The 23,238-nt window shown below is 29.5% G+C and overlaps 1 protein-coding gene across 1 annotated transcript in view; it reads right to left on the reverse strand.

Annotated features, from left to right (window-relative positions):
• Nucleotides 1-23,238, reverse strand: part of LOC119662091 (dynein heavy chain 7, axonemal) — a 48,920-nt gene that overhangs the window by 10,034 nt on the left and 15,648 nt on the right. Inside the window, exons 20-31 of the mRNA XM_038071641.1 lie at nt 22,829-23,011; nt 21,901-22,247; nt 21,711-21,840; nt 21,028-21,633; nt 19,839-19,942; nt 19,335-19,700; nt 12,551-12,838; nt 12,062-12,477; nt 11,735-11,913; nt 2,717-3,095; nt 1,649-2,646; nt 579-831 (exon numbers count right to left, since the gene is read on the reverse strand). Coding sequence (XP_037927569.1) covers nt 579-831; nt 1,649-2,646; nt 2,717-3,095; nt 11,735-11,913; nt 12,062-12,477; nt 12,551-12,838; nt 19,335-19,700; nt 19,839-19,942; nt 21,028-21,633; nt 21,711-21,840; nt 21,901-22,247; nt 22,829-23,011 — 4,249 coding nt within the window. The remainder of the gene's footprint in view (nt 1-578; nt 832-1,648; nt 2,647-2,716; nt 3,096-11,734; nt 11,914-12,061; nt 12,478-12,550; nt 12,839-19,334; nt 19,701-19,838; nt 19,943-21,027; nt 21,634-21,710; nt 21,841-21,900; nt 22,248-22,828; nt 23,012-23,238) is intronic.

Raw genomic sequence — 23,238 nt, forward strand, 5'->3', positions numbered from 1 at the left:
GCTAGAAATTGCACAAAGCCAGGCTCTGAGAAGACTTTTTAAAGTGCCATGGTACATTAGGACGCATAACATCCTCAGGGACCTCAAGATTGATCCCATCAGAAAATACATAAAGGATAGAGCCCTGCAATTATTTGCGAAAACTGACAGACTTACCAATACCGCGTTATCAAATCTCAGAATTGTTAGAGGCTCCTCGAGGAGGTATATAGATCTGTGGTCAATTATTGCTTAGTTTGATGTAGTGATAAACAATAATCCAGTCAAGGTATAAAGAGCGGTTTTGAAAATACCTCGAGTTAAAAAAGTGTAAAAGTGCTCAAGTGCACTGCCTCAAATAGCTTCAACATAATACACACATAATCTTGGAAATGAAATCAAAAAAAATATTGCATTTTTTTCAATATTTTTTAGTTAATTTATATTAACATACTATAGACTGACATAAAACTTATATATATATCACTATATGAGTACAATAATTACAAAATATGTTCTTTGAAATCGATCATTTTTCTAGCTCAAAGAATTAATGTAACTGTCGGTGCCCTCTATATAGTGTTTCATATTTAACTTACCTTTAATAGCCTTGCGTAAAGTAACCAAACTATTACGTATAGTATTCAGTAGCACATTGAAACGTGTCATCTCCTGCACAAGCACAGTATTCATACTTTGATGATAGATCGTAGGGTACTTAGTAATAGCAGCTTCACGATCAAAAGCTTTAGGCAATTTTGCTAAAATATCTGTAGCTACATTAATGACCATATCTTCGGGAGTTAGCGGTTTTCCACCTCCACTCTCTTCTTGACCACCTTGACTTGTATCCTTGTAATAAAGAGAAAGGATATTAGGATATGAAGGAAAGGAGGGTAAAAGGAGATTTTCAGGAAAGCGTTTGGATAAATTTTCTGCATGAACTTTTAGGGATTTTTGTAATAACTTTTGGAAAGAAATTAAAAAAAATACTTTTATATTAATTTTTTGTTTTAAATTAACAGAATGAACCAACTTACGCGCTTCTCATATAAATCCTTTTATAGGTATGTAATTAAAGTAATTTTAAATATATTATTATATAATTTATAATATTTATTGTTTATGAGTTTCTCACTTACCACACGATCCTAATTTATATGTGATTGATATTTAAAAAATATTTTATAAAATAATTAGTTTATATAAAATTAATAAAGGATTTTAGGCTATTTTAAGTTAAATAAACTACATTAACACTCATATTAGCCCCGTCTTCTTTCTCTTTATGTGAATGATGTAAAATAATCCATCATAATGGATTCAATCATTTATTCACTCACCCAATTATATGTACATACAACCCTATCTCTATTTCGAAATACAATTTATTTAGCTCAATTCTTCACTGTATGGCAGTAAATGCAGTACATATGGAAAAATAACAGAAAGTAGTCTATATATACTATGCATATTGACAACAAAATGCAAGAAAACCACTACTTCATTCAAATTTTGCATTATTAGAACTACTGAAATATTATTTAAATAACTAAACTACCATATATTTTGACAACGGGCCAGATCGTCTTTATAATTAATATAAGTTATAAATTCTTCACATATCTCTACCTACTCTAATATTTCCAGTACTAAATTTTATACTAACCTGTGTCAGTAGGGTATGGGCAAGCAACATATCAGTTTCATGTTGATCTTTCATAATATCTGCATTGGCATGGAAACCAAATATCGCTGGCGCGGTTTGTTGTGGCAATTCTTTTGTGAAATTCATATAATTTTCTATTTCCTTGAATACCGGTACGTAATAGAAATGCGACTCATCAAAGTAATGTACATTTTCAATATCGACCACTTCCGGACTATAATATATGTTTAAAATTGTTTTTAATGTACGTCTATCCCAATCATCAGTTACACGTCCGCCATAATTACATTCACCAGTTAAATAACGCAGAGCATCATAATTAACACCTTCATACTGATCCAAAAACATCTTCAACTGCATTAAACTAATGCGTAAATCAGTTTCATTAAATTCATATGGAATATTCCATCCAATTGGACCAAAATATCGGCGTTCTTGTATAACAGCATGAAAAAAGCAGAGCGAGTATATCAACTGCTTAAAAGTTTGGGATTGTCGACATGATTCATACCATTCAGGATCACTTATCGGATCGCTTAACATTGACCGTACAATATTTGATCGTAAGCCTTTGGGTGGTTCATTAGTCATTTTTATACCGTTTTGTAGTACAACAACTGGAAAATGATCGGCTGGATATGAAGTAAGCCACAGACGAAAATCAGGATGCGTAGTATCCAAGACCATACCTTCACATATTTTCTCAAGCATGGGCATAAAACTTTTAGCCAAATGGCAATTCTGTAAAACAACCCAATTTCCTAATTTTATACCTTCATCGATCATTTTTATAGCAATCGGACCCTGCCCTTGACCAAGTGATAGCGAGAATAGACGATTTGTTCCGAAACCTTGTTCATCAGCAAATTTCAATAAGGTTGCTGTTGGATCTGAACCAGGAGTTAAAACAAAAATCAAAGGTACACAACAATGTGAATCAGCGTACGAAGAAACTAAATCAAAAGGTGGAGGATCGGTAAATTTAGGACCAAGTTCCGCTAAAATAAAAATTTTAATTTATACCATTATATTTTTTGCACAGAATCAAAATAAAATCCTTATAATTACCAGCTACAAATTTCATAACTGCCGGTACCAATTTGTCAGGACGAAAAACACGCAACACTAATAATTTTTGGAACAAGCTCAATTTGTCACTCCAAGGTTTCGGTATGTTTTTATTATCGTGCGGCTCTTTTGAATCAAAAAATAATTTCCAATCAGCCAGGTCTTTTTGAATATGTTCGCGTATCCCTTTGAAATGATGAAAATCTGATAAACGGCAAATTTCGTCCCAATTGTTAACACCTAACCATTTTGCTGGATTTGGATAAGGATTACCAAGACCTATTCCACCCGTCAGTAGAAACATCCATTCGGCATTATCGATTTTTCCCTCCACCTTGAGTATGTTAATCGCCAATATTAATGAGAACAAAAGCTTATCCTGCCAATAAAAAAATTTAACTATGAGTGATGCTTTTTACATTCATAACAAATATTGCTTACATAAATACATAACACATAACTGGGTAAAAATATAAACCTCTATATACTTTATATGTATTTACAAGATAAAAGTAAATAAAAATCTGTCTGCCAATTACATGCAGAAACATAATTTGATGCTCTCAAAAGATGTTGTTTTTAATTTGTTATAATTACAGATTTCTTTATTTATGTCAAGAAGGAATACGCAGTAAAATATATTTTTTATGATGTATTCATTTTGGGTACCAAAGCATGTTAATTAGACGCTTCTCAGAACAACGCCTGCACGGCAATGACAACAACAAAGGACACACAAATTAAATAAGGATAATTTGGCAGAGTTGTCAAAAAGAAAATGACAAGGAAAAAGAAAAATCGTAAAAGGCTCCAAGTTCAGTAAATAATTTTTCCTCTATGGATTCCATTTATGAATTTTTCTTTTTATGTGTTAACGAGAATTTAAGGACGCATTCATGTGATAAATTAATGCACAAAAAGGCAATACAAACGAGATAACTAGGAAAAGTTGAAAATTGAAAATGAAGAGGAAATACACCAAAATTGAAAGATATATTTTCATACGAAAAATCAAGTAATTTTTCCATTAAAAATAAAAAGCTTCCCATAAATATTCAGAACACATGTAGGTATATCGGAAATGTTTCCCAATCAAAACGGAATTAAATACAATAACTTTTGGGGTTACGATGATGAGATGGTATTCATATAGAAAAACGGAAGATCTAATTTTAAAAATTTAAATTTTAAGATAAGGTTATTCTAACCATTTTATTAGTAGAATTACAGCAGAAGGAAGAAAGTTCACACGTCTCCGCAAAGAAACGCCACTGGAACTTTAATCCGTGACCGACTTCAACAGACAGATGTGCTACTGAACACAGTCCATTCAAGCCCACAAAAATTTTAAATATTTAATGAATTACTCTTAAATATTGTTCATTGTCTATTCTTAAATGACAAATCGCAATAAAAGAAAATAAATTACAAAACAAAAAGTATAAGCTTAAGTTAGGATGAGAGGGCATGTGTCAATATAAATAATAACACATTATGCGGAAAAATCTATTGCCATATGTGATGTTCTATAAGTTATCGGGAGAGATAAACTGCACATAAAATTGATTCTAATATATCTCTGTGAGCTATTTTTATTAAATTACTTGATGTTTTAGTAAAAAAATATAAGAGATCCTATAACTCTGTACCTTTGTTAGTAAAGTAGCGAAAAATTTAGTCAAGTTAGACATTTCTATTGTTCACAGTGTTTTAGCAAAAAAATAAAATATTCTTTTTATTCAGTGCAATAGCTAAGCTAAAGCGCGATTTGGCCATTTCAACTATGATAACACGTCCCTCCTCTTCAGAAAAACATATCTCAAGCTACTGACAGGTTATCTGATAGATTATCATAGCCTATGCTACGATTTCAACAAAATAGGTCTGCCTAAAAAGATGGAATGTCCTCTCTGCAACGAAGCATATAAAATCAGTGATCACATTTCCCGTCGATTCTTATTTGAACTTGAGGGATAGTACTGACACAGGAGCTTCTGTCCCTATCTTACGATAGAAAATTCCAAACAAGTAATATTCTGCCCTTCATCTAAAATGCTGAGGTGCTACTATTTGATGACGGGCGAACACAATGCCTTACTCCAATGAAAGCACAAAAATCTATTTCATTATAATTAAAATATAAGTACTGAAGATAACAGTATGTACATGAACTTGGCTCTACTTTTGACGGTATTTGCAACCATAAAAAGATTCGTTCAAAGACAAAAATAGTTGTTCTGGCAAAAAACATTGATGCTGTACATAAACTGATAATGCAAAATCGGCATTAGAGATTAAAACAGATTGTGACATCAGTATTTTGTACGTGCTATATTCATTTTGGACCTATATGACGAAATGGATTAATTTATCTATATACGTCCAAATTTTCTTAGTCTTTTTTTGTGTGATGTTGACTAACAAATTTAAATGGATGATACCTTTAAAACTATTTATAAATCCAACCAACTACAATTTGGATTTGAATGATATTAGTTGGCAGTACTGATATAGATTTAATGTTAATATATAAAAAACATAGTTTTCGAAAAATAGTGATATACAACAACGAAAATTCTTTTTATATTATTTTCAATTAATTTGATTTTTTCTGAATTTAATATAAAAAAAATTTGTGTTGTTATATTTCGCTACTTTTCGAAACATCTCTATTAAATACATAAGTGTTTATTAAGTAAAATGGTCACTAAAAATATAAACTCAACTATATACACAGCTGCTTCTACAGAAAAAGTCTTCTTTTAGAATGAAACTGTGCAGTCTACCCAGTTGTAATTATGTAGGCAGAAAAAAAAAACAACTGAAGAGCTCAATACTAAATTGTGGTTCTCTCTAGTGGTAATATATTTAAGTAAAGGCTCAGTGAAGGCCCATCCACACCTGTATATTTGTTAGGTACGAAGGACTAACTGATCTTCAAAACTCAGAATATAGAATACAATTGAAAAAACAGCAAAGTCCTGGATCTCGAAGAATAAAACATTGCGACCATGAGTGTCCAAAATATAAAAGTTACTTACTATCACTTGCAGTTATATACTATATAGGTACTACAATTTGTAGAGAGGCGAAGAATGATATTAACAAAAGATCTGAATAAAAAGTTTTTTAATGGGTATTGCGAATGCCTATTTTGGTAACAGTTCTTTTCCTTTTACATTACGAGTATTTGAAGCTGTTATTCTGATACACTATTCTTTCCCCTTGATCTGTTTCTCAACAGACCTTAAGGAAAAAGCTTTAGGTCTGCTTAGTGCCATGTCGTAAAAATCTTTGATTTCTATACTTTTCGTATTTTATTTTCTTCTATTCAAATTTTTTTCTTAATCTTTTTAGTTTTCCAGTTCCTATAATTTATTGACACTTTTTTTACATTTTTTTAATACAAGTATTTTTATATTTTTTCCAAAAAATACTCGTACCATGGAAGTCAGCTACTTGCGTCCTAACATAAGAGTACCAGCGCAATTCAACAAAGTTCTTACATGGTGATTGCATAAATATAGTGCCAAAGAAATTTGAACGTATCGCAAACCATGTTAAGATGTCACCACAGAATAATGGATTAGAACGGAAAAAGCTTACTAAATTATATGCTCTGCTGCTGTTAAAAAGCAGAAAATTAATGAGACGTGTGAGAGCACAACACAAAGATAAAAAGCGAAATCGCAAAGAATAAATAAAAGTATCGAGAAGATTTATGGGATTAGGATTGTGAGTAGATAGATGTATGCAATGAAGTGAAAAAAAAATATATTTTGCATATTTCTAATTTAAATTTTTAATGGTAAAATGATATGTATAATGTATAAATAAAACATAAATAAATTTACATGAAATATTCACATTTCATGGAAGATAAAAATATTTTTTAAACTTAAGCAATTACGAAAAATATTTAAAGTCATAATACTAATAAGGTTTTATTAATTTTTTCCATAAATACCAATAAAAAGTATTTAGGTCAGATTAGGTTATGCCGGAAAAACTCGGTGTTTAAAACCACCTAGAACCATTAGCGAAACTTAAAATGCTATATAGTATCCGGTCTTGCAATTGATCAAGATTCTCAAAAAAGGGGTCTCCTAAAGTGTTGAGTCGCCGCCGTGCATGAACTAGGCAAAACGTAATATATGAGAGGCACTCTCATCGTCTTCTTCACAGCTGCGACAGATTTGATTGAAAGGAAGACTCAATCTTCTAGCATGGTTCTCTAGTTTACAGTGACCTGTAAGTAAACCTACCAAAAGACCGATAGCTCTACGGGGTATCTCAATGAGAATTTTTGATTTGATTGCATACATATGCCTACATATCGTTGAGTCTTCCCATATATATTAAAAATTTTAGAACAGAAAGAACTCAGAACAGTTTGCATGCAAAAAGTATTTATGGTCACTCAAATTTATAGAAGTGCTATGACTACATATGGTAAATTATGTCCACCGAATACTAATATTCACAAAAAAATTTAGGAAAATACTAAACGATCAAGCAACCTAAGTCATGTTAAGTTTTTGATGTGATGTCAGGTTTAACAAAAACTATGATCTACTATAAATGATTATGACATTCGACAGATAAATATGAAGATGTATGGTTGTGAAAGCTGGAACTTTATCATGCTATAAAGGTAGATAATGGTAATGAAGTAAGAGCTCGACAGATAGACAGAGAGATGTATTGTCGAGGAAGCTTGGACTCTTATCATACTCTAATATTAAATAATGATAATGAAGCCAAAACTCGTAATATGGTCACGATCTTTAGGCTTTAAAATACAGTAAGAATGCTTATTATAAAAAATACAATTTAGTAATATATAATGTATTGTAACATTTAATTATATATGAGAAAAAGAGTCATCAATCTCTATAGAAGAAAATGTCAGATAAAAGTACTGTCTTTCTATAGATTAATTTGAAACTATAGTATATTTTTTATTTAATTGACACTTTTTAATGCATAGGAATCTATATTATTAGTTCATTAATTTGAAACCAACCACAAAATGGAATACCGCAAAAGTGTACCTGGAGAAAGATTCTACAGCAGATCAAAATCGACTGTAAAACTATGGATGATAAAAGTGATTTTTACATGTATATATATATTTACATATATATATGTATAATAATAAAAAGAGATTTGATTTAACATATTTTATAAAAAAACGTAAAAATATATACCTTTTTTCTTACTTTACTTAATCAAAACTTAATATGGATCTCAACAACACGGCAATTTATTTTTTTCAGTAAATTTCACCTAATAATTCCTTCCAAAATTTAATTTATTTTTCAATTCCATAACCAATTAATTCAAGTATTTATCACAAATATCCTTTTAATGATTCTATTGGAAAGTCAAAAAAAAAAAACTCAAAATGCAATTAATATCATATCACATGGGAGTCCAACATCCAACATCGCGTAATTAAAATCGTTAATAAAATCGGTTCAGTAATCAAAGTTATCAATATTAACATTGTCAGTGGCACTACAATGACTGCGGGCACATTCTAAAGCACCAACGGTTTTTTAAGTCCAAAAATCAATATTTATATCATCTTCTTTTTATCTTTCAACTCTTTCTATCTGCAGTCTTTATTTTAGTTCGCTGTTGGTACTTTGGTCTTTGTCATTTTTGAATTATATTGCATTCAACCACAATGCATGAAATTTCAATCGTTTTCATTTAAATTGCATTACATTGTATGTGAGTACGTTCAGACTTTACAGTGGAAGTTGGCTATAAGAAAATACTTTCAATTTATAGAAATTAGTTGAATAATTTGGATCTAATCTTTCAATTATAAACTTCAATATTAAAGTATGAACTATAAAAAATATGAACTAATCAAAAATATATTCTTATTATTACTAAAGATTTATGAATTTATATTAATATATAAATTAAATTGATATATTATGTTTATATAGTTTTTTTTTATTTTTATTTATATAGCCCTTTTCTATTAAAAACTGCTAACAAAAATAGATGTTCAATCATCCCACCCTGATTGAAAAATTAAAAAAATTTCATAGACTAAATCCTTATTTTAAGTTTTCTTATTCAATCATTCAAACACAATAAACAAATACTACTCATACTCATAATATACTCATCAATATAAAGATATATAAGCAGTACAATTGAAATAGACCCTCAGAAACCCTATCACTTCCAAAAAAAAGAAAAAAAAATAGAGGTATCACAATTGAAATAGACTCTTAGTGACACAAGAATATCAAATTTACTATCTTAATATAAAGTAAGATCAGGTCTAATGAATCTTTCTTACTTCTTCAACGTAGTGATTTTTGCGGTAATACATATCAAGAGGCATTAGTTTCATGCATATTTAAACCTACTTCTCAAAATCACTCATTCACGACTACAGATAGTCGCTCATTTCACCTGTTTGAATAATTTATAAGGAATTTGTAGAATGTTAAGCTTACCCGCAACAACAACAACCTTAAATTTAAAATACATAAATAACAACATATACTACCAATAGCTTAAAATATATAATGCAAACAAGCAATTTATATATAGCATACAAATAAATATTAACAAACTTATATCTTAAAGTTTTATGTAATTAAATTTACAAAACTGTTTAGAGTTAATATTTTTATACTATCGCCTTTAGCTGGCACCCACTGTCATAGCCCATAAATATTGCATTTTTCATTATAGAAGTTCTGCATCTAACGTGGTCTTGTATGCAATATTTCATTGGAAAAACCGGATGCAGTTAAAATTGCTTTTATCATTTTTGAGAATCAATATTTAAATGTTTTTATTGAAATTTAATTCGTTGACGTCATCCAACGAATTTTAATAGAATTTATGTGTTGAGGAAAATCTATTAAACTTGAAATAAGTAACTTTACATGCTAAGGATATAAATCAAGTACCACAACACTGATTCATAGTAGAATAAGAGAAAATTATTAACAATACTTAAAAGTGACATTCAAAAATGAATTTATATCAACCATAATTGATATTTCAAATTAAATTTAATAAATAGATTTTACGAAAAACAGTGGAACTACAACAACAAAAACTCCTTTTCATATTATTTTAATTAATTGAATTTTTGACTGACCATACAGTTGTTTTGAGTATTGCCAAATACCCATCATCGGTGGGTATGACAAATTTGACAAATTTGAAGCTCAGAGTCAGCGTTCATTAGCCAACTAATCAAAAGCCGTTTTTTTATGTTTATTAAATTTGATAAAATCAGAAATATATTTATGTCTTCAGGGGAACAATAAATTTATTTAGGGGATAGAAGAGAATAGATTAAGGTTAAAATGTACTATGAAGATCAGTCTATAAAGTATACAAAAAGTATTGTATAGATTTAATAATACTGTTATGATAATAGTATAATAGTGTTATTAATATATATAATTAATTATTTATTTATTATTATATATAAGTAATTATTTATTGCAAAAACTAATAAGACAAATAAAAGAGAATCATAAATCTTTGTAAAGGATAATATAATTATTTGATTTACAAAAAAAAAAAAATGAGTGTGTTAGTTAAGACATATATAACTAGATGTGTAACCAATACATAAAAACGATTCAACTTGATAAGCAGAATTCGATTGATACAGCAATTTCAGTATTTTAGTACATTTTTGGTCATATCTGATATAATAAAGAAATCTATACAATAAAAGCATAGCAAAATATTGAAAAGTAAAACTCTGAAAAGTCGGAAAAGTCGGAAAAGAATACAATAATAAATGAAGCACTCCTACGAAGTTAATTATGTTTTAAGGTTAATTTTGGACTGACTATGCAATTTTGGACTGACTATACAGCTATTTCACATACTACCAAAACTATTCGAATACTATATATATACAAGAGATTAATTATTAATTATTTTAATTAGTTTCAACATTTATTTGATTAATTAAATTAATTTTTAGTTAATTTATAATTAAACGTAAAATAGTAAAATTTATTTTACAGTAAATTTAAAAGTATCTAATACAATATCTTACAAGACATCATTAGATGTATTGTGGAACTAGAAATAGTGAAATATCTGTTGTACAATTCTTCAACTCATTCTTCAACTCAGCTCATTTCATTCATTATGGAGCCCAATTATGGGGTATTGCAGCAGACTTAAACCTGGCAATTATTTAGCGTTTTCAATCTAAAACACTACAAATGGTCACAAATGCACCTTGGCATATAACGAATGATCAGCCGCATAAACAACTACGTGTTCCGACAATCAAGGAAGAAATATCTCGTATTATAAACAATTACGCTCATCGCATATATATGCACCCAAACCTGCTGGTTACACACCTAATGTCCTAATGTCCAACACTCTTACAAGGATGAGAAGAAAAACATCGAGAGACGTTTTAGTAATGTAGGTATATGTTGGTCACACACTTCTATTTTAAGTATAGATGGATATGTCACTGGATATAGTACATACGCGCCTTACTTTTTCAAATCGTAATAACTATTATTACGATTCATATTAATATATATTATTTATTGTCATTCATATCTGACAGATTGTAATAAAATAAATGGATTTAAAAGACAAAAAAAAATTCTACCAAAATTTGTGAGGAATATGGAATCAAGACGTTCTACTTAATTAAGACGGCTTCATTTTTCCACTTCACTACTACCAACTACTGTATATATATATAATGAAACTGCATCTCATATAACTTTAAAATTTACTGAATTTTACTCAAAGTTTTTTTACATCAAAATTTTTTGGAAAAATTGTTAATGCAATGAAGTTGTTATTTTCCATTTAAGGTTTCGCAAGCAATAAATAACATTTATCTGGTAGTAAATAAATTAAAGCCAATTTATAGATACAAGTAAATACATGTAGGACATATGTGTATTTGCAAAAATTTATATATTTATATCCTCGGGATACGAAACCACTACGATATAAGACTTAGTATGTAGTACTCACCCGCACAAATAAACTACGACAAATGTTCACGTACAGACTGTAAGTAAAATGATTCCGCAAATCCTCTAAACGTTCTTTTATATCGTCCACTTTTTCGGTGTTATCAATTGAGGCAATATATAACGCAACAAACCAATTCAGACTGTATTGGTACATGGGATCAATATTTGCCAATTCGACTATTAAAACATGTAAAATATTAGAGTAAATGTAATTTAATATGAAAACCAAACTAAAAGGTTCATAAAAAATATTTAAAAAATAAAAAAATTTATATAAAAATTTTAAAATGATAGACCTGTACTTTATATCATATATCTGCCTCACCTATAGTGAAGAACAAAATCGAAGAATGCTCAGCGATTGGTACATAGCTCAGACGTGCTTTATCGATTTGTTTTTCTGTAGCTTCGGTAATTATTTGTTTTTCACTAATCTCATTGGCCAATATTTTCGATGAACTTAAAATGTGTACAGCTTTTTCATCTTCCAATATATTATCAGCTGATGACAGTACCTCCAATATTTGATCTTCAGTTTCCTTTAATAAACGCTTATTTTCAGCACTCTGTACAATTAAAGTGCTCTTCTCCGCTTCTAAATCTGGGCGCTCTCTAGCTACAGTTATACCCAGTAACTGATCATTTAAGCCCTGCTCTGTTATCATAAAGTTGAGTAGTGTTACTTTCACCGCCACTTCAGGCAAATAATGCGGATTACGCAGCTTTGTAGATATATAAAATCTAAAATGAAAATATATAATATATCATGTTAGTTAAATATAAAAATGATGTATTTAATTTGTCTTCCACGTACTTAAAGCTACTGTGATATTCAATAATTGAGTCACCAAGTTTAATGCAAAGCGCTCCACCTTGTTTAAATAATTGTTTCAGCAATATTGATTCAAGCAATGGATCGAGTTCCTCTCCAACATTTTCAAGTAATACTGGTAACCCAAATTGTATAGCATTTTCTAGTATGCGTGTGTAATCCGGTTGATTCAAACGTATAATGAATAGCTTATTGGCTTTTTCTAAATTTTTAATCCATTTGTTCGCCTGTCCTTGTGGATCAATCATTAAAGGCCAACGTCTAGAATTTCTGAAAGGATTGCATAATGAAGCATTGAAGTTTCATAATATTAAATAAATAAATAAACATCATAAATATTTAACTTGGTTAAATAAATATCATAAATAAACTTTAGTATTAAAAATATAAAATATAATTAAAATGGTAAACATTATAATATTTATATTTAAACAATAATATTAATATTAAATATAATAATATTATGAGTAAATTTTTTATTAAAAATAAAAAAACATTAAAATATTTAAAATAATTTTGATAAAAATATTTTTTTAAATTTATTTTTTGACCTGTTTATTAAATTGGTTTTTTTATATATTTTTATTCTGGCAGTTGGTCCCATCTTGTTAAATAATAAGACTTTAATATTTTTTATTAAACTCTATATTTCAACTCTCCTTAAATCTCCAACTGGTACCCGTACTTATACCGCGAATCCACCTGCTTCGGCAGCATGCACAACGGATTTGGAAGAGCAAAACTCACGTTTAGACAGAATCTCTCTGTTAGGTACAACTGTAGCCACTTATTTCCCTGCGGAGAGGGGAAAAGAATACTCCCGCGGTTAGGATTGCCTGTCGTAAGAGGCGACTAAAATCCCCCAGTGCCAGTCTGACACTTATGTAGGAAGTGTAAACGCTAGTAAGTTGAGTCGGCAACTTGCGACATCTGACCAAAGATGATCCAATCCAAGCTCTACGGGGGTCAGTGGCCCGCAGCTTCAGCTGTACTGAACATTGGTGTTGGCCTCGTAGTGGTTGTGGTTAAAACCCAAACGTACGCGGGAAGAATGATTTGAGAATTATCATTCATTCGCCGTGGAGTGCGTTTCATACCGGATGCTACAGCCCAAATTGTAGCAGAGATTTTAGGTAGGCCTCGCATCTTACCAAGGTGGAAGTTATGACTTACATGAATTTCGTCATTGGTACCGGCGTAATAAGGTAGGCTATTCCAATGGGGCGTTGATTGACGCTTATATTAATACGTGTGTTAAGAGCACCGTGATGTTGTGCCATCAAGGCAGGGAATCACGTAAAACAATTTGAGACTTCTGTAGCCACTTATCCTCATCTTATGACCCAATGTTCCCCTGGGAACGTGATGGAATGAAGATATATATAATAAATATTATATATAAATACGATAATTACCGATTATGAATATTAAAATTATTATATATAAAATATTTGAAAAATATTATTAATACTAAAATTATTTAAAGTTTATAAGTATCAAAAACACCATTTATGTTATTAATATTATAACTTAATAAACTAATAAAATTTGATATTTATATATAGCAAATTTAATGTCTGTATAAATATTTATATATAATTATATAAAAAAAATTATATAAAAAAAGCAGTTATAGTGAGGAAATTTTCTAATCCAAAAATATGATATTTAATGAAATAAATTCTTGGGCTGACTATTTGGGTTTTTGCGGATACTGTCCAATATGTGTATTATCAATGGTGTTTGGAAACATTTATTGATTTAATTGTCCATACATAATCTTTGCACTCGAATACACCAAACAAACATGAACACATACTAACTATGTAATTGAGCTAGCAACTTAAGATATTAATGATAGTAACAAATATAGTAGCATATGTAGTATGCTGGTTATTTGTCTGAAAGACTTTATTTCCCACTACTCCATTTCACATAGTTTTAAAGTGAAAAGAGATTCCGTGCCAAAAATAAAAAAAATATTTCAACAAGATTTTATATTCCTTTTCATCTCTGGCATCCTTTCGTTTTCAAGTTACATGGCGTGATATTGCCTTACAGTTTTACGATATCAAGCCGTCATGTCTATTTGAAAATATACGAGTATCTATGTATCTGTCTTTCTATCTTTCTGTCTGCCTGTGCGTCCGTCTATTTGTTGGTTTTTACATATGCTACACTTAATACTTAAACTGCCAGCAATAACAGCAGCAATTTTACTTAATTTAAATGTGTTTCAGCAATTATATTCGCTTACTGTAAACACTTCCCTTGCAAAGAGCGTTTCCAATTCTTTATTTCTACTTTTGTATCTTTTAATTACAAAAACCTAAAATACAAGAATTTACGCATATTAAGATTATTCAGAATGGTCTCATGACTTGTACGTGAGTCCGAAGAAAGTTTTAATCGTAGACGCACCATGAATGAACATTTTATGGGGTGGCTGGATTAAAAGTGTAATCGTACACTGAGTGACATATATATATGTACATACAGAGTAAGGCGTTGCTTGAGGCTTGAGTTAGTTATTCTCAATATATACACATTATAACACATATATACACAAGAAATATAAACTCATGCTCATATAAATATACAACTGTATACAGAACACGCATCTGGCATGTTTTACTGAATTTTGGTGGAAACTGACTTGATGGTGATGGCTTGAAAATTTCCACAAACAAACCGATTATTTATTAAAGAAACGCAATAAAATACAGGCAAATGAAAACAATGTTAAACTTTAAACGATATTTTTACGATATTTTTAGTTCGGTCATCATTGGCTTGAATCAATTTAATTCAATAAAATAATAGATCATTTTGATCAAAAATAGCTGAAGCTCTCCAAACACTCAATCCCAGAATTGAGGAAAAGAAACACGATGCAGGCGTCTCTATAGTTAGGTTTTGCTGTAGTGGATAATATTGATTGATACCCTTAATATAATCATTATGAGCTAATACAGGTAAGCCGAACTATTGATTAGATTATTAACGATTCAGCCGCAATGAAAATAAATAAATATGTCAAAATTGATCAAGAAAAAAGTTATGTTATTTAACTGGACAAAAATTTAATATAAAGTTCTAATATTACATCAAAAAATTATCATTATGTCAGACCCTTGCAATTTTCTTTAGCTAGCATAAAGAGAATTTTCAAAGACACCTATATCAATATTTCAAAGCTAAAGCACTAAAATTAATTAATTAATATTAATTAACAATTAAGAAATAATTGTTCTCATTAAATAATGGCAGAAAGTAATGAATTATTTAAATTATTACTTAATAATTGATTGCTTTTGTTGTTTAACAATTACTCCACCAAACGTTTCAGTGCAGAAATCGATCGGAATCGGAAATATTTTTAAAACTCAGGAGCTCAACTGTTAAAGCTCATCTACGCTCCCTATGCGAACTCGTTAGACCCAAGATGCACACTATGCAATATTGGAGAAAAGGAAGATTTAATACAACCCTTAGTAAATGTCCAATTTCAATGGAGTTACATGTACATGTGTAGTTATATATTATTATTAAAGATAAGAATACAACAAAAATATTTGAATTGGCCATATATTATATTGCAATGCCATAAAATTTTACTGGTTTAAAACATTACTTCAGTATTGATTTAAGAATTAAAGGCTTCATTAGTGGCGAGATGTCACGAACTTCTCATCGGATTCACTGACTTAGAGCTAAACATCCAATCATCAGCATTGATATAGATATACAGAATGTATTGATATACAGAAACCGCCACTTTAAAATACTTCAGAAGTATGAAGGACATGATATAAAACTTCTTTTGATTCGTTTCTTCTGGGGAAAAAAAATAATAGCTTAATGAATTATTAATAAAAACTTTTATTTCTTTTTTAAAAACCAAATATTAGCTCAAATTTTGTTTATTGTTATTTTATAAGAAAACTATATTATTATCTGTTCATATAGACAATATGGCAACTATAGTAATTTTTATTTCGCAAATTATTAAATATAATTTTATTTGAACCAACACCTAAATAACTTAAAAATCGCCTCCGATGGAATTGACAGATTCTACAAATGCTGGGGTCCCTTACTCTAATTCACAAACGAAGGAAAGTCTTAAATTGATACACTACATTCGATGATGAACTAAAACTTTGAACAGTAGAACAAATACATACTACTAATTATTGAACATGTAGAACTTAATGAGTGACTCCTATTCCGAGTTGGAGACACAACAAATCTTAAGATCATGATGCTATATACCGTATTCATAATAATATTAATATAAAACATGAGTGTTCTCTGCTCTGTTCTCTTTTTCATGTATTTAACGAATATAGCCCATTTAACAAATGTAGCAACCAAAAACAAAAAGAATAGTAAAAAGAAATTGATTAATCTTCCGTGCTAGATTAAAGTAATTTCATCACAAGAACGCATATGTAAGCGATTATGGAGTAACCCACGTTCAAACACACGTCCACTATGCAGCACACATTTGTTTGAATAGGAAAAATTTCATTAAAAAGAGGATTTGAAGAAAAATTCCTCATTTTTCATGGTTGGTATGGACATAAATAAAATTTTACATGGAATTCCTATAAGTAAGTAGGCGTAAAAAGTTTTCAATATAAGAATTTTAAAAATAACATAAAAATATGAAATTGAATAGAAGTAAAGATAACCCGCATAAGCATTCTTATTTTAATACTATATGTTAATAGATTAATAATAAGATAATAATATTTAAATATATATATATATAAATATTTAAATATATATATAAATATATATCCTTAAAATGGATAAATATAATATTTAGATTTATTTTAATTGAAATATTGTATATCTATGCTTTTAAGATCTCTCAATAATGTAAAAGGAATATCCTATATAAAAGTCGATCACAAAGTCATGTATGAACAATCAACTAAAATTTATCTAGAAATCACACATATATAAAAAATAAATCACATTAAATGGGTATCAAACTTTTTAAAATATAAACGGATTTAAATTCAGATATCTTTAACCAGAAACCTTTAACTTTCATGTTCATTTCTCAATGTCACTCTTATTTTCGGCAAAAATTCTGTTAAAACTCAAACGATCATTGTTAAAGTTTTTCAGCCCCCAACTTAAATGGGATCTATTCATATCATACCTACACCACCGTCTGTTACTTATATGAATTCCATGTAAATTATTATATATGTTCAGACCAACCATGAAAAAAGAGGTTGGTGAGAAAAATGATGATTTTAAATTAAGAAATATATATTATAATAAATTTTAGTATATTATATTGTACGGTCTTATAACAACAGATACATTTAACAAGTGGCCATGGCCATATTATCCACTATACATAACATAAATAGTCTAGTAAATAATATCTAAATTATATATACCTAAAATGGAACCCACCTTAAATTTACTTCAAAAATAACCATTGTTACTAATCCTAATTAGCATGAATGAGAAAACTTAAGAATGAAGAAAAGAGAGATGAGAAGTTAAGAAAACAAATAAATCTCTAAATATGTAGCAGTATAAATAATACAGTTGAAGAAATAGATATAGGTATACATTAAGACCGAAAAGTTTTCGGAAATTCTCATTTAAAATTCGCGCGCTGTATATTTTTCGATATTTTAAGTTTATGTAGTTTGGCAGCAATTAAGGAAAATTACTATGCAAAAAATGAGCGCGATCTGTCAGACAGTTCGTTTACGGCAGCTGTTGAAACCAGTTCACCTCAGTAGTGGCGTTGCGAAAAAAACAATGGAAAAAAATATTGAACAAAGAGTTTGCATCAAATTTTGTGTTTCGAACGAAATTTCGTGTGCAGAATCGTTGCGAATGCTACAAAAGGCTTATGGGGAATCAGTTTTATCGAAAACTCAAGTTTATGAGTGGTACAAAGCCTTTCAGGACGGTCGTACGACCGTCGAAGACATTTCGCAACGCACTACTGAGGTGAACTGGTTTCAACAGCTGCCGTAAACGAACTGTCTGACAGATCGCGCTCATTTTTGGCATAGTAATTAAGGACAGTGCTGACAAACTACATAAACTTAAAATATCGAAAAATATACAGCGCGCGAATTTTAAATGAGAATTTCCGAAAACTTTTCAGTCTTAATGTATATATTTTAAATGGTGTAGTTTAAAGGGGTGTTATTATGTTTATTTTATTATGATTTTAATAATTGATCTATATACTATATAATATTGAATTGTTGAAATTATTTTGTCTTATATAATTTTTTCCAGATTATCTAAAAAAAAAAATTAATTCTTTATCACTTAACAAAAAGATTTGTTTAAAATTTAAAATAATGCTATATATAATACATTATTCATAACATTAAATATAATATTTAGTATATAATATACAACTTATAATATAATAAGTATACAAGTTATTTAATATATATAATATATATAATATATATACCTATATATGGATACGTATGTATAATAAAAAATATTTATTAGTTTACTTAGTTTAATTATTATTTAATAAATTTGTTTAATATTTTATATCCGGCTACAGATCATTTTTTTTTTAAATTAAAATTAAATGTAAAAAAAAACATTATTAAAAAAGGTCGAGAAATAAATTTAAAATTTAATTATTTAATATACCTAATATATATATATACATGTATATATATACATATATAGTACAATTCTTTCAAAAGTATCTTATATACAAAACATACACTCAATGTTGATTTTTTTTACTTACTTCAAAATAATGGCACTTTCTATTGAAAATGCATCTGTTGGTAAGCCACATATATTCCATTCCCGAATTTCTACAGGTTGTCCAAGTATCTGTGCCAGTTCAAAATCATTACTACAAACGATACCAAAGGATTTACACCTAGCAACCCATATATTAATTTGTTTAAGACGAAAATCAGTAGTAAACGGTCCCAAATAGGCAACGACGCCGGATGATATGAGTATATCTCCAACTAAAGTATTATAAGAGAGCCCCAGCGTTTTCGCAGTTTCAGACCAACGTTTTCGTTCACCACCCAAACCTAAAATAAGATCTTGTGCACGTTGTAAACGTTTCGTACAAGCCTCGTGATCAGCTGCCAAAGCACTAATGAAAAAGCGAAATTCATTCAATTTATAATATTTAAAATATTTAAAATATTTATAAAATTCAATTAATATTGTGTTTTCTATTACAACAATTTAATTATGTTTTCTAAATATATGTAGTGAATTTTATGTATACTTGTATTGCGATTGAGTTTCTTCCAATTGTTTCTTAATAGCTGCAAGATCAGCCTCCACCTTTGCTAGTTGTGCTAATTTCTCGCTTAAATGTTTCATGGCAGCCTAAATTATATATAGAGTTTAAAAACAAAGTTATTATTACAGAAATTAATAGTCATATATAGATTAACACTAAAATGTTTAAAATATTTATTTAGTTTAGGGATTTAGTTACTTTCAGACATGATATATATATATTATAGCCAACCAATTTCATTCCTTTTTCGATTGAATTCATAAACCATTATACTTAGTTTTGCCCTACTATTTAAAAGAGTGGAAGTCTAATTCGATTGCTAATCTGAAATAAACGAATAAACAGATAAACAGAAGAACAACTAGACAATCAGATAGACAAACGAGATAACAAACAGACACACAGTCAGATAGAGAGTCATAGAGACGGTCAGAAAGATGAACAAGAAAACAATAAGCAAAAGAACAAAGAAAGAAACATATAGAGAGACAGGTAGACAGAGAGACGTGGTGGTAGATAGATAGATAGACAGAACAATAAACATAGACAAACAATAAACAAACAAAGAGGCATATGTAGAGACAGACAAATAGAGAAATAGACAGACATGGTGACAGATAGATTGACAGGCACTTATAGATACATATACAGACAGATAGACATGGTGGTAGATAGATAGATAGATAGACACATAGATAGATAGACAAACAATAAACAAACCAACAAGCAAAGAGGCATATGTAGACACAATAAGCAAAAGACAAATAGAGAAATAGACAAACACAGTGACAGATAGATTGACAGACACATAGGCAGACAAACAAACAGATAAATAAACAAACAAAAAAAACAGATAAATAGACGAATAAACACATCAACAGATTGACAGATAAATATGTTGATAGAATTATACAGAAGGACATCTTTAAAAAATCTGTGGTTTATATACTCTTTGCATTTTCCTTCATATTGAATTTTGACGAAATTAGAAGAGTTTATAAATATTCTTGAAAAGTTTATGAAAACTAAGTAAGCCTCTTTACTATGCGTTCCTTTAACTCCTACGTGGAGCATAGAGCCGCCTTCAAACTTATTTCATTATATATTATTATAATACAGAATAAATTATTATTAATTACTTAATAGCGTATATTCACTTGCATTAACTTACATTGTACTCTGCTTCGGCTGCAGCCAAAGCAATTTTCTTAGGTGCAACAACTTTTGCCACTACATCATATTTGGTTAACGCTATCACCCAACGACATAAGCCTTCACAAGCTGTTGATGCTGTTTTAACTTTATCAGGATCAAAAGCTTCTTGAGTCAAAACACGTTGCTGTAATTTTTGCATAACTTGTGGTGATATATTATCCTTATCAAAATTAATTAAACTATCCAGAAATTTCAAATCGCTAAGCACACGTTTTGATGCGCCCCAATAATCTTCAACCATGCCTGTTCCTGATGGATTTTGTATACGTTCAGGTTTGACTTCTTTCAATATACACACAGCTTCCATAACAATACGTACTCCAACTGGTGGACTTTTCATGGTCTTAACAACAGCAATATCAGCAGTTGTCAATGTATTTAACGCTGCCAAAGCAGCGTTTAGAATTGGTAAAGCCTCCGATAATTTAGCATCGCACTCATCTTTAATTTCTTGGGCTTTGGAAGCTTGCACTTTGGCAGCTTTCTCATCTTCCTTAACAAGTGCTCTTTGCTCTTCAGCCTTAATGCTGTCCGCAGTGACGATTGCAACTTGTACAGCAACCTATAAGAGAGAAAGAAACAGGAAGGTATAGAAAGTGAGAGTTCAGTTAATAGCATAAAAGTATAAAAGAAAATTACCTTTTCCGCAGCTACTTTAAGTTTTGGCTCCAGAGCCACTAACTGCTCTTGCATCACAGCGACTTGTTGCGCTGCAATATCCAATTGTGATATACCAGTAAGGTAACGATTTTTCATTGTCATTATGGAACTTGAAAAATATGATATATAATGAAGTTATAGCTTACTTTACTAGTTTTCAATCACTTACGTTCTCTTCTCATCCAACAGAGCTTTAAAAGTTTGTATCAATTCGAGATAAGATGTGGGTGTTACATAATTATGACGTTTTAATCTAGCAAAGAATGCTTCAGACAAATTCTGCGTTGATGTGTGAAATTCCATGCACATATCTATAGCTGCCTTGCGCTCCAGCTCTGTTAATTGCACTTGTGCTAAGAAACGCGTAGACACAGCCAATAGAGCATCTTCCGGCCACGTCTGAAACCAATCTATGGTACAACAATTCACAATCGAAGGGAATTTTCTAATACGCACACGCAGCGCATCGCCAATAGGCGACATACACAATACAATATGCAATTGATCTTTGCAAGTCTATAAAGGATTTTTATTATATGTATATGATAAAAATAATATAATCTAAAAATATATAATAAAATTTTTAATAAATCGAGATTAATATTTCAAAAGTAGAATCAATAACCCTCTAACATTTAACAGATTGTATTCGATTCAATGCTATTCAATTTTGTAATTCGTTTCCTTTCTGAGGGTCTAGGACAGTAAAGCTTAAAGTTCAAAAATAAAGGATTTCAGTTATAAATGTTAGTGGTACACAGCAAACTTAACAAGTTTATCTTAATTGAATTGAGTTTAGACTTTCTTCTTTAAATCAAAATATATTATTTTAAAAGTGTGGGTTTTACCATCTATTTTACTAAATTATTAAACTCAAATGAAGCAATTATACATTCTAATCTCAAGAACTTTTCCGTATTGGAAGCGCTCCTAAACAGATATCTGTTTTACCTGAAGAAAGATATTAGTCCCTAATTTTCACATAAACTGTACACTTTTCAAGAGCAGTTTTTCAACAGAATATAATTCCTTATAGATGTTCACATAAAAGATATTCTACTGTATTCTTATTATAAAAATTTCTAGTTTGTACGTACCGTAACGAAAAAATTGAATAGCGCCACTGGGGTACCATCCGTTTGCATCGCTTTATCGCGCTGCTTGTCTATTTGTGCCATTTTTTCCACAACTTCTATCCTTTCTTCATTTGTGAAGAGATTAGGCACCTCACCAGAATTCAATAAATTATTAATATCTTCCAAAAATGATTCGTCTTTAATCTAAATTTGAAATTATATTAGTTAAATATGTAGTTTGATGTTTTTATGCTCATTAAAAGGAAAGAAAGTTTTAAATCAATAATTTAAAATATCTAAATTCGATAGATTATTTATATATATTTCAAAGCAAACCTCCCTTCTGATTCAACTCTCTCAACTTCTAATCAATGATATATATTAGCCTATAAACTTTTTAAATCTAATTAATGGATTTCATTCATTATCAT

This window comes from Teleopsis dalmanni, chromosome X (assembly GCF_002237135.1).
Source record: "Teleopsis dalmanni isolate 2A chromosome X, ASM223713v2, whole genome shotgun sequence".
In the NCBI taxonomy this organism is placed as follows: Eukaryota; Metazoa; Arthropoda; class Insecta; order Diptera; family Diopsidae; genus Teleopsis; species Teleopsis dalmanni.